Here is a 13,559-nt window from a genome sequence, read left to right as displayed (position 1 = left end):
GAGGGAATGAGGAATTGCCGGCCTTAACGGCTCAGGAGTGGGATCAAATTGCCGTCCACTTCCAGGCTGAGTCTGTGACGGTGGGTGTTAGGTTATGATACATATGACAATTCATAAATCATGCGGAAAAACCATAAAGCCAGGAAAACATATTATTTACACATAATCATTTAGCATAGTTTAGATGCATACACTTTGTTGCGTGCCTTCCCTAGCTGCGCCCGAACCGAACAAGAACAAGTCTTTAGGACTCCAAGTGTCGTCCCTCCGTAGATAGTCCACAGCACGTCCGGATCCGCCTTAAGCTTGACCAACTAGGATCGCCCTTAAGGTACTTAGAATTTTCGGCACATATAGGCAATTGTATGACTGAATTTTTGCTCTCAAAAATCACTTTGAATACTTGAATACTCGATATAAATTGTGAGCATTTGATCACCTATTTATAGGGCATGGGTATCGGATATTAGAATCCTACTAGGAAACGATTTAGTGAATCTGAATTAATCTAAAATTCAATCACTTAATTTATCTAGTAGACTTAGGAAATTAATCTTATACGAATCCTAACCGATCAAGGTTTCGTACGCAAGCACAAACACTCACGCAAGCGCAGCAGCCCACGAAGGGCGCCATGCGCGCGCGCGCGCTCAGCCCAGGCCCAGCAAGTGCTCGCAGCTCACGAGGGGCGCGCGCCTGCTGGCCTTGCTCTTGCGTTTGGGCTTTGCGTGCTTTGGTCGCGCGCGGGCTTTGCTAGGCGTTGGGCCTAGCTTCGTGCTAGGCCTTGCGTCTAGCAAGCTCGTCCGATGTTTATTCGTACGATGCGCTTCCGATTAAATTCCTGGTTCCGGAATTCATTTCCGATACGAACAATATTTAATATTTCCGATTCCGGAATCAATTTCCGTTTCGAACAAATATTTAATATTTCCGTTTCCGGAATTATTTTCCGATTCCGATAATATTTCCGATTCTGACAATATTTCCGTTTCCGGCAATATTTCCGATTCCGGCAATATTTCCATTTCCGATAATATTTTCCGATACGTACCATGTTTCTGTTTCCGGCAACATCTACGACTTGGATAATATTTATATTTCCGATACGATCCATATTTCCGTTTCCGGCAATATCATCGTTTCCGGAGTATTCATTTCTTGCCTGTGACGATCTCAGCTCCCACTGAAACCAAGATCCGTCGATTCCGAATATCCATAGATGGAGTATTTAATGCCATTAAATACTTGATCCATTTACGTACTATTTGTGTGACCCTACGGGTTCAGTCAAGAGTAAGCTGTGGATTAATATCATTAATTCCACTTGAACTGAAGCAGCCTCTAGCTAGGCATTCAGCTCACTTGATCTCACTGAATTATTAACTTGTTAATTAATACTGAACCGCACTTATTAGACTTAACATAGAATGCATACTTGGACCAAGGGCATTATTTCCTTCAGTGGGGACTAAGAACCTGAACATCCCTAAGTCCTGGCTCCCGTCATGTTCTCAGTTCAAGGACCCAGTGGCGGCTGGCACTAGTGGAAAAAGGGTCATTTGCATCGCACTTTTAAGCACATTTGCGTCGCACATCGTGCGTGGCAAAAGCTCTCGACGCAAATGACTAAAAGTCATTTGCGTCGCACATTTGTGCGACGCAAATGACCCTTATTTGCGTCGCACAATAAGCAAATGTGCTTGGCAAATGACTTTTCAGGCACCATGTTGAAAAGTCATTTGCCACGCACATTAGCTAAATGTGCGACGCAAATGACCCTTATTTGCGTCGCACGATAAGCAAATGTTCGTGGCAAATGACTTTTCAGGCACCATGTTGAAAAGTCATTTGCCACGCACATTAGCTAAATGTGCGACGTAAATGACTTTTAGGCGCAAAAAAAAAAAGTCATTTGCCACGCACATTAGCTTAATGTGTGACGCAAATGACAATTTTAGCGCCAAAAAATTAAGTCATTTGCCTCGCACATTAAGCTAACGTGCGTGGCAAATGACTTAATTTTTTTTAATAAAAAAAATCGTTTTTTAATATTTTAGTTGGAAATTCCGACATGATCGTCTTTGAAATTAGACGCTTCATTCCCAATACCGGGAATACATTTATAAATAATACCTGTCACAAAAGTTTACAACGTAATTAACGTTCCCAATAAAAGGCAATTAAATTCGTCATAGATCAACCAACATGTTACAACAAACATAAAATTATTACAACAAAGGTACGTAGCTAGCTAGATATCAAGTTCATATTACAAATTAAGCTAAAAATTCGACATTGTTCATGAAGTAATCTGCCCAAAAATCTTTCACCTCATTAATCTCCTCCGGTGAATAAGGCAATGTTCTTGAAAAATCCTAAAAAAGTGTAAATAATTCAATTTATCAACGATCGATCAATATAATAGTTTTGTGTACTTCAATTTATTATATAAAGTACGTAGTTTATGAGAACATACCTTAGTAAGATCTTGACTATTACCATGATTCATTATTATGTCGTACATAAAATGCATGACGTAGTAGCCACAATCTAGTGATCCCGGTTGTTGAGCACACTAAATGCATTAAAGAAAATAACACAAGTAAAATTTCTATCACATTGTATGTTATAATTTTGAAAAACTTGCTTCTTAGGTAAATAATAAACTAATTATACCTGTGCTGGAATCCATGTTAATTTAGTTCCCTTAGATTGTCCACCTAGTCTCTTGTAACTCCGAAAAGCACTACACATTCGATAAAATATGCAATTATATATACTTTGTTTACACATGTAAATGCAAAGAATATTTTACATGTAAGTGAAATTATATACTTTGTTTACACATGTAAATGCAATTATATACGTAGTAGCCACATTTAAGGCTAATTGAGTCGTTCTAGGTCATTTTTAGGCAAAAATGATGTTTTCGAACCCAACTTTGAACTAAAGAACCTAAGAAATGTTTTGAAACTTATTACACGTCTCATATGCATAGTTATAACTTTCTAAGGCTCTTTACAATCTATTATTTCACATTTAAGGCTAATTGGGTCGTTCTAGGTCATTTTTAGGCAAAAATTAAGTTTTCGAACCCAACTTTGAACCAAAGAACCTAAGGAATGTTTTCAAACTTATTACACGTCTCATATGCATAGTTACAACTTTCTAAGGCTCTTTACAATCTATTATTTCACATTTAAGACTAATTGGGTCGTTCTAGGTCATTTTTAGGCAAAAAAGAAGTTTTCGAACCCAACTTTGAACTAAAGAACCTAATGAATGTTTTCAAACTTATTCTACGTTTAATATGCTTATTTACAACTTTATAAGGCTCTTTACAATCTATTATTTCACATTTAAGGCTAATTGGGTCGTTCTAGGACATATTTGGGCAAAAATGAAGTTTTCGAACCCAACTTTAAACTAAAGAACCTAAGGAATGTTTTCAAACTTATTACACGTTTAATATGCATATTTACAACTTTCTAAGGCTCTTTACAACCTATTATTTCACATTTAAGGCTAATTGGGTCGTTCTAGGTCATTTTTAGGCAAAAATGATGTTTTCGAACCCAACTTTGAACCAAAGAACCTAAGGAATGTTTTCAAACTTAGTACACGTCTCATATGCATAGTTATAACTTTCTAAGGCTCTTTACAATCTATTATTTCACATTTAAGGCTAATTGGGTCGTTCTAGGTCATTTTTAGGCAAAAATGAAGTTTTCGAACCCAACTTTGAACTAAAGAACCTAAGGAATGTTTTCAAACTTATTCTACGTTTAATATGCTTATTTACAACTTTCTAAGGCTCTTTACAATCTATTATTTCGAATTTTAGGCTAATTGGGTCGTTCTAGGACATATTTGGGCAAAAATGAAGTTTTCGAACCAAACTTTGAACTAAAGAACCTAAGGAATGTTTTCAAACTTATTACACGTTTAATATGCATAGTTATAACTTTCTAAGGCTCTTTACAATCTATTATTTCACATTTAAGGCTAATTGGGTCGTTCTAGGTCATTTTTAGGCAAAAATGAAGTTTTCGAACCCAACTTTGAACTAAAGAACCTAAGGAATGTTTTCAAACTTATTCTACGTTTAATATGCTTATTTACAACTTTCTAAGGCTCTTTACAATCTATTATTTCGAATTTTAGGCTAATTGGGTCGTTCTAGGACATATTTGGGCAAAAATGAAGTTTTCGAACCAAACTTTGAACTAAAGAACCTAAGGAATGTTTTCAAACTTATTACACGTTTAATATGCATAGTTATAACTTTCTAAGGCTCTTTACAATCTATTATTTCACATTTAAGGCTAATTGGGTCGTTCTAGGTCATTTTTAGGCAAAAATGATGTTTTCGAACCCAACTTTGAACCAAAGAACCTAAGGAATGTTTTCAAACTTATTACACGTCTCATATGCATAGTTATAACTTTCTAAGGCTCTTTACAATATATTATTTCACATTTAAGGCTAATTGGGTCGTTCTAGGTCATTTTTAGGCAAAAATGAAGTTTTCGAACCCAACTTTGAACTAAAGAACCTAAGGAATGTTTTCAAACTTATTACACGTCTCATATGCATAGTTATAACTATCTAAGGCTCTTTACAATCTATTATTTCACATTTAAGGCTAATTGGGTCGTTCTAGGTCATTTTTAGGCAAAAATGAAGTTTTCGAACCCAACTTTGAACTAAAGAACCTAAGGAATGTTTTCAAACTTATTCTACGTTTAATATGCTTATTTACCACTTTCTAAGGCTCTTTACAATCTATTATTTCGAATTTTAGGCTAATTGGGTCGTTCTAGCACATATTTGGGCAAAAATGAAGTTTTCGAACCAAACTTTGAACTAAAGAACCTAAGGAATGTTTTCAAACTTATTACACATTTAATATGCATAGTTATAACTTTCTAAGGCTCTTTACAATCTATTATTTCACATTTAAGGCTAATTGGGTCGTTCTAGGTCATTTTTAGGCAAAAATGAAGTTTTCGAACCCAACTTTGAACTAAAGAACCTAAGGAATGTTTTCAAACTTATTACACGTCTCATATGCATAGTTATAACTTTCTAAGGCTCTTTACAATCTATTATTTCACATTTAAGGCTAATTGGGTCGTTCTAGGTCATTTTTAGGCAAACATTTAGGCAAAAATGGCATTTTCATATGCATACTTTACTTACTTGTTTAGTGGCTCCTTAATCATCAAATTTCTCTTCTTCTGTTGAGAATCAAATATGTAGACCTCACGTTTAGACAAGAAAAGAACTAAAAGCATCCAGTGACTTTTACATACAAACAATAAACGTATGTAGTTAGAAAAAAAAAGTTCAATTTATAACAATCAATTAAAAACGAAGTTCAAAGTAATTTTCATACTTTTCGTAGTATGGACATAAGATGAATGTCTTAGAACTAAGTTCACTCATGGACCTCATCATGTACAATAGAATTCGATCTGCATCGGACTTTAACATGGTGGCCGAGATCATCTCCGGGCACATGAATCCAATACTATTGGGGTGACAATCATCGTGAAAACATAACTCACTCAAAGCCCTATAATATATAGTGTAAGAACGTTAAGACAATCATAAAAATCAAATTTAGGGGCAAAATATGAATTTAGGTAACACATAACAAAAACTTGTATTATTGATATATTGAGCCATGCTCCCGAGAGAAGTTGATCGGTGTCTTCAACGGTGACACTAATTTCAATGTCCTTTTCCATATTGAATGTCCTGTTAGTGCAATGTACCTTAACGTGCTCCCCTTCTTTTAATCCCAACATCATAGTTTTCATCACATTGCACTTACCACTCAAATTTTGCACTTGATAATTTTCAAGGAAATAGGTTTTTGATTTAGTGTTGGACGCTTTTGTTCCACTTCCCCCAAGCACTATCTCTTTCCCTTTGTTCCCTTTCCCTTTAGGCTCTTTACTTGTAGGCTTGTTTACCTGAGGTATGATTTTCAAATAACGATATACATATTAGTGAGCATACATGGTATAATAGTTCTACTTCAAATTATCATGCATATGTTAGTTACCTCCTCATTCGTAAGCGACACCAAATGCTTTGGCCACTGAGTGAAGGTACCATGAGCTTGAGAAAGTTTCTTAATATATTGAGAAGGCACGGGGACGGGAGCTTCTTTGTACGCGGGCTCAAAATCATCAACGCTCACTTTCACGTTATCGGAAGTGACGTCGTTGTGGTGATCAAGGAGCAACTATGGACATATGGTACCATAGGCAACAAAGACTTTCTCGGAGCCTATGTTCAGGTATAGATGGCACGGGACAGGTTCCTTATTATTTATTTTGAACAATAACGCAAATACAATGTAACATGTTAGAAAAGTTCAATAGAATTAACTAGAAACAAATTACTTGAAAAACACAAATTATCATACCGTAATGTCGGCAAATGGATCTAAACCCCCGGAACGACAACTACTATGAACATTTGCGTCTATCCTCATCTGGCTTGGTATTTAGACACCAAGTTCTTTAGCAAATGTGATAAATTTCTCCATAACCATGGCATCCATCTTGGAGTTCCTCTCTTGTATTGTCTCATCTTTGACCCTTTTGGTCACTCTTGCTTCCATTTCCTCCATCTCCGCATCTCCATACCATCGAGAGCTACGCCGCTCTCCGGTCCCCCACACAACTTTGATGCCTACTCCACCACCAAATGTTATTGGTCTCCCTTCTTTAGTCTTACCAAGTGCACGAGATAAGACATCATCAAGCCTTTTAGGAACAAATTCCCCTTCATCTTGTTTCCTTTTCCATTCATCCTACATGAAATGAAATGGTTTTGAGAAAAGTTCAACACTTGGTTTCATATTTAAGAACATAAATGAAATTAGAGGAATCACAACATTACGCAAAATTGTTAAATGAACTTACAATATTTTCTTTGACCTTTTGTGTGCCCTCATCCGGCAAGTAAGGATTTCCTTTCTCATCTGGTACCGATCTTGCAAGAAGCCATAAACATGTCCTACTCGGCAAACTTGAAGAAATTGTAGACGCAGAGGAACCTTCAGATGATGAAGAAACCGAGGGAATGTACCCTTTTCTTTGCCATTCACTTGTCATTTCAGCATATGATTTCTGTCCCATGTGATGAGGATATATGTTGAAAGATTGACTCTGTCTTGCTTTCTCACTTATTTCCTAATTTTAGGGGGGTAAAAGAAATTATTACAACAAAATAAAACTTAGATTATACCAAGACTTTAAATAAGAATAATTTTTTATACCTCAGCTTCTTCGGAGGTACGTATCTTCACAAATTCCTTCCATATATCCTTAGTTATATAACTATACAAATCATATGGCATCTTTTCATCTTTTGGCCTTTTTCTTGTACCCCGGATCCAACCAGTCGCCAATCTTGATTTGAATTCCCTCCAACGCTTATCACAACTCTTTAAGACAACTTCTTTCTTAGTTTCATCTGTGATATGAAATTCTCTCTAAATGAAAGAAAAAGAAAAGGAACAAGAAAGTCTTTTAGCACATGAAAAAGACACGTAGATATGTACAACTGAATTTCCAAAATAAAACCGGTTACCTTGACATCTTCCCACAAAGTGTCTTTTATTCCTTGTGAAACATCTTCCCAGGTTCTGATCAATATTGAAACCTTTGCGCGACTTATCTCGCCAATGTGATTCTTGTAATCCGTTGCCCATTTCATTGTGGGTCGGTCCAAGTGATCCCATTCAATTATTCTTGGAACCCCGGGCATGGATTTTATTCCTTTTGTAGGGCCTCTTGGCTTCTTTTTTTGCTTTTTAGGGCACTTGATTTGGTGATTCGTTAGATGGACCTGAATTTGCATGTTGATCTTCATCCATGCCTGACGCTACTGCATTGGAAAATCATCAAAATCACATACCTTCAAAAGCAGGATTTAAAAAAAATAATAAAGAACTGACCAGTTCTGTGCACTGATCTGCATAGAACTGATCTGAGCTGTGCAAATGAGTGCACATAACTGATCAGAACTGACCAGTTCTGTGCACTGATCTGCACAGTTCTGATCTGAGCTGTGCAGATCAGTGCACAAAACTGGTCAGTTTTGATCAGTTCTGTGCACTGCTCTGCATAGTTCTGATCTGAACTGTGCAGATCAGTGCACAGAACTGATCAGTTCTGACCAGTTCTGTGCACTGATCTGCACAACTCAAATGATCAGTTTTGTGCACTGATATGCACAACTCAGATCAGAACTGTGCAGATTAGTGCACAGAACTGGTCAGAACTGATCAGTTCTGTGCACTGATCTGCACAGTTCTGATCTGAGCTGTGCAGATCAGTGCATAGAACTGATCAGAACTGACCAGTTCTGTGCACTGATCTGCACAGTTCTGATCTGAGCTGTGCAGATCAGTGCACAGAACTGGTCAGTTCTTATCAGTTCTGTGCACTGATCTGCACAGTTCTGATCTGAGCTGTGCAGATCAGTGCACAGAACTGATCAGAACTCATTGATCTGCACAGCTCTTCATTCGCGTATTTACATTCTCAATTGCACTAAAACGCCCAAGGGTTTTGCAACATTTTGGAACAGAAACCCATAAAAGACACCATTAAAATATTGCAATGTAGGGACCCTAACTTAGAAACAGTCACCCAATCTCACAAAACTCTTCTCTCAATCATGCATGCTGTCATTATTTCGATTCAAACCCAAACCATATGCATAGTTATAACTTTCTAACACTCGTACTAATCTATTATTCCACATTTAAGGCTAATTGGGTCGTTATAGTACATATTTAGGCAAAAATGACGTTTTCGAATCCAACTTTTAACTAAACAACTTAAGGAATGTTTTCAATTTTATTACATGTCTCATATGCATAGTTATAACTTTCTAAGACTCGTACTAATCTATTATTCCACATTTAAGGCTAATTGGGTCGTTATAGTACATATTTAGGCAAAAATGACGTTTTCGAACCCAACTTTTAACTAAACAACTTAAGGAATGTTTTCAATCTTATTCCATGTCTCATATGCATAGTTATAACTTTCTAAGACTCGTACTAATCTATTATTCCACATTTAAGGCTAATTGGGTCGTTATAGTACATATTTAGGCAAAAATGACGTTTTCGAACCCAACTTTTAACTAAACAACTTAAGGAATGTTTTCAAACTGATTACATGTCTCATATGCATAGTTATAACTTTCTAAGCCTCGTACTAATCTATTATTCCACATTTAAGCGTAATTGGGTCGTTATAGTACATATTTAGACAAAAATGACGTTTTCGAACCCAACTTTTAACTAAACAACTTAAGGAATGTTTTCAATCTTATTACATGTCTCATATGCATAGTTATAACTTTCTAAGACTCGTACTAATCTATTATTCCACATTTAAGGCTAATTGGGTCGTTATAGTACATATTTAGGCAAAAATGACGTTTTCGAACCCAACTTTTAACTAATCTACTTAAGGAATGTTTTCAAACTTATTACATGTCTCATATGCATAGTTATAACTTTCTAAGACTCGTACTAATCTATTATTCCACATTTAAGGCTAATTGGGTCGTTATAGTACATATTAAGGCAAAAATGACGTTTTCGAACCCAACTTTTAACTAAAGAACCTAAGGAATGTTTTCAATCTTATTACATGTCTCATATGCATAGTTATAACTTTCTAAGACTCGTACTAATCTATTATTCCACATTTAAGGCTAATTGGGTCGTTATAGTACATATTTAGGCAAAAATGACATTTTCGAACCCAACTTTTAACTAATCTACAAATTAACTTGGTGAAAAAAATAGTTGCCAAAATAGTACCTATCTCACTATTTCTCTTTTTCAACATAAAATCCTTCATCATGATCTCGACGCGTATAACTCATGTCAACATCGTCAATCATTTGAGGGATATGCCAGGAGGAAGGTGGAATCTCATTAAACTGCTCATCATACTCTTCTTCATCATCTACATCCTCAACGCCAAGTATTCTTCTTTTGCCTTCCAGAACAACTGACCAACTACGATCGGAAGGGTCAACCATGTAAAAGATTTGTTTTGCCTGTGATGCTAATATGAAAGGATCTGCAAGATGCCCAACTCGACTAAAGTTTACAAGTGTCAGGTACCCATGTTCATCCTTTTTGACACCGCGACTAATATCAACCCACTTGCACCGGAATAGAGGAATCTTAAAATACTTATATTCCAACTCTAATATTTCTTCAATGACTCCATAGTAAGAGTTCGTCTTATCTACAAGTGTTCTATCTTTTACACTAGCATACTCTGAAGACAAACATATTGCCGTAACACCACTATTTTGCATCGTCGTTTTGTCATCTTGTCGCTTCGTGTAAAAAGAATAGCCATTGATGTCGTACCCCTTATAAGATATGACTTGACATTTAGGACCATATGCCAACCATCTCACCATGTCAGATACCTCATTAGGCGTGTCGGAAAATTGATCCATCACTCGACGCTTGAACCATGTGAGGAATGAACAATTATGCTCTTTTATCAGTTGAGGACCATTTTTTGAAGGATATTGCTCTCTAAAAAAGTTCATGTGCTCAGCCACGTATGGATGGACTTCACTAAGACTTTGCACCACAAACAGCTCAACCTTACACATCATTTCAGAACCGATTGATATCCTTTTCCTGCCAATTGTACCTTGACCCCCAAGTCTCCCATCATGTCTAGACTTTGGTACTCCAACTTCTTTCAAACGTGCCATATATTGAGAAACCCATGCAACAACTTCCTCCGCGACGGTTCGTTGGACAATACTAGCTTCAGGTTTGGCCGGATTCATCACTCTATCTTTCAAGGTACCCATTTCCCGTTCAAAGGGATACATGTACCTCATACAAACTGGCCCACAAAGCTTAATTTCACGAACAAGATGAATAATCAAATGAGGCATCATGTCAAAGAATGATGGCGGAAAATACTTTTCAAACCGACACATGGTCTCAAGTACATCGGCCTGCAAATCATCCAGTATTGTTGGATTGATCACCTTGCTACAAATTGTGTTGAAAAAGAAACACAATCTTGTAATGGTATACCTCACTTGTGGCGGCAATATCCCTCGAATTGCAACCGGCAGCAATTGTTGCATCAACACGTGACAATCATGAGATTTCATTCCAACTAATTTCAAGTCAGACATGGACACAAGTCTACGAAAATTTGAAGAGTAACCAGCAGGGACCTTTAAGCCATGCAAAGACTCACAAAAGCTAACTTTCTCCTTTTTAGACAAGGTGAAACAAGCTGGGGGAAGGTACCAGCGTTTTCCCCTTTCTTGAGGTGCCAACTCGGAGCGACCCATAGCAGCCATATCTTGTCTAACTTTAGGCCCATCCTTCGTTTTCCCTTGCTTATTCAACAATGTCCCAACAATGGCATCACAAACATTTTTCTCAATATGCATTACATCCAAACAATGCCTAACTTCCAAATCTCTCCAATATGGGAGATCCAAAAAGATAGACCTCTTCTTGTAACCACCACTTGGCTGACCTTTATAAGGCTTACCAAACTCTGTCTCAATGTCTTTAACCCGTTCATAAACCTCACACGCACATAAGGGGGCATGAGCTTCTCTCATCTCCAATTCTCCATTAAAAGCTTCATTCTCTTTTCGAAATGGGTGATCTTCAGGAAGATACATCCGGTAATCCATGTACACATCTTTCCCACAAAATTTTAGGCGCCTCGAGACCAAATCATCATGACAAACTGGACATGCCTTCTTTCCCTTTACAGAATACCCTGACAAATTTCCATAAGCCGGGAAATCATTTATCGTACAAAAAATCATGGCACGTAAAGTGAAATTGGTTTTGGTGTATGCATCAAACATCAACACCCCTTCATCCCACAACAATTTCAAATCTTCAATGAGTGGCTCTAGATACACATCTATGTCATTTCCGGGTTGTTTAGGCCCAGAGATTAAGAGAGACAACATGATGTATCTACACTTCATGCATAACCAAGGAGGCAAATTGTATATGGTGAGAAGAACCGGCCAAGTGCTATATTGGGTACTAAGTGTCCCAAATGGGTTCATTCCATCCGTGCAAAGACCAAGCCTGAGATTTCGAATTTCTTCCCTAAAGACCTTGTACTTTCGATCAATGTTCCTCCATTGTGGAGAATCATCAGGATGCCTCATTAACCCATCTTTCTTCCTCCCTTCGGCATGCCACCTCAAGAGTTTTGCAGTTTTCTCTTCTGAGAAAAGGCGCTTAAATCTTGGTATAATTGGAAGATACCAAAGCACCTTAGCCGGAGAAGGTTTCTTCTTAGTTGATGTTGCATCATTCTCCACGATCTTGTAACGGGACAATCCGCATCTTGGACACTCATGCAGATTTGCATACTGCTTTCGATACAACACGCAATCATTTGGACACGCGTGTATCTTCTCATAATCCATACCCAAAGGACACATAAGCTTCTGGGCCTCATAGTTAGACCTTGGAAGTTTGTTTCCTTCAGGAAGATTACCAGACGTGGCCTCCAAAAACTGTGAAAAACTCTTGTTGGTCCAACCGTTTTCCACCTTTAAGTTGAAATATTCGATGACGGCACCAAGTACAGTTTGTGTAGAACCAGGATATAACGGTGTTGCGGAAGCTTTGATTATACTATCATACATATGGGGACGCTCAACGAAATGATGGTCTTCCACATCATGCATCATATCATCTATCCTATCTTTCTTCTCTTCTTCCTCACTTTCAACACCAATATCATCCTCAATTTCATTATCATCACCATTATCACAATGATTATGTTGACTCGAGCTCGGCATACTAGAACTTGCCCCATGATCTATGCTCTCACCATGCCATGTCCACGTCGTGTAGTTACCCTTAAAACCGCGACGAACTATGTGATCAACAATATCATCAATATCCCGATACCCCCTTGAATTATTGCAATCACAACAAGGACACAGAATTAAACTTGATTCATGTTCTGATTGATGTTTCAAGGCAACCTTAATGAACTCTTGAATCCCTTGTAAGAACCTTGTAGAAAATCGTTTACTACCATACATCCAGCTCCGATCCATTTTCAACCACTAAAGATAAAACAATATGACCAAATTTTGTCAAAGGTTAGAATATAAACTAGGCTATTCATATCATTATAAATCCATGGCTTCCAACAAAACCTACCATAACTAATAACAAGTTCCCATAGTACAATTCATTTCACATCACAAATTCACAAACCCGAATTTTGTAGCAAACCCAAAACATCATTTCATAACCTACACAAACCATCTCATAAACCTACACAAACCCAAAAATTCATTTCATAACCTTAATTCAATAAAACCTAAATGTAATAAACAAATAAATTCAACAAAACCAACTATTATAATAACCTATTACAATTCATCAAAAACTACAATTAAAATTCAACAAAACCTAAATCTTAAATGTGCACAATTAAAATTCAATTAAATAATATCCACAATCATAA

General features: G+C 37.0%; 1 protein-coding gene across 1 annotated transcript; it reads right to left on the bottom strand.

Annotated features, from left to right (window-relative positions):
• Positions 1-2,115: 2,115 nt before the first annotated feature.
• LOC130460628 (uncharacterized) lies at positions 2,116-5,300 on the bottom strand. The gene is made up of 4 exons (XM_056827954.1): positions 5,203-5,300; positions 2,677-2,746; positions 2,477-2,575; positions 2,116-2,375 (listed from the first exon to the last, which is right to left on the bottom strand). The coding sequence occupies exons 1-4, from the start codon at positions 5,295-5,297 to the stop codon at positions 2,277-2,279; spliced, it is 363 nt and encodes a 120-aa protein (XP_056683932.1). The 5' UTR covers positions 5,298-5,300; the 3' UTR covers positions 2,116-2,276.
• Between the last annotated feature and the right edge of the window lie 8,259 nt (positions 5,301-13,559).

This window comes from Spinacia oleracea, chromosome 5 (genome assembly GCF_020520425.1).
Source record: "Spinacia oleracea cultivar Varoflay chromosome 5, BTI_SOV_V1, whole genome shotgun sequence".
NCBI lineage: Eukaryota > Viridiplantae > Streptophyta > Magnoliopsida > Caryophyllales > Amaranthaceae > Spinacia > Spinacia oleracea.
The sequence above is the reverse complement of the archived record's forward strand: the minus strand, read 5'-3'. Positions and strand labels throughout refer to the sequence as shown.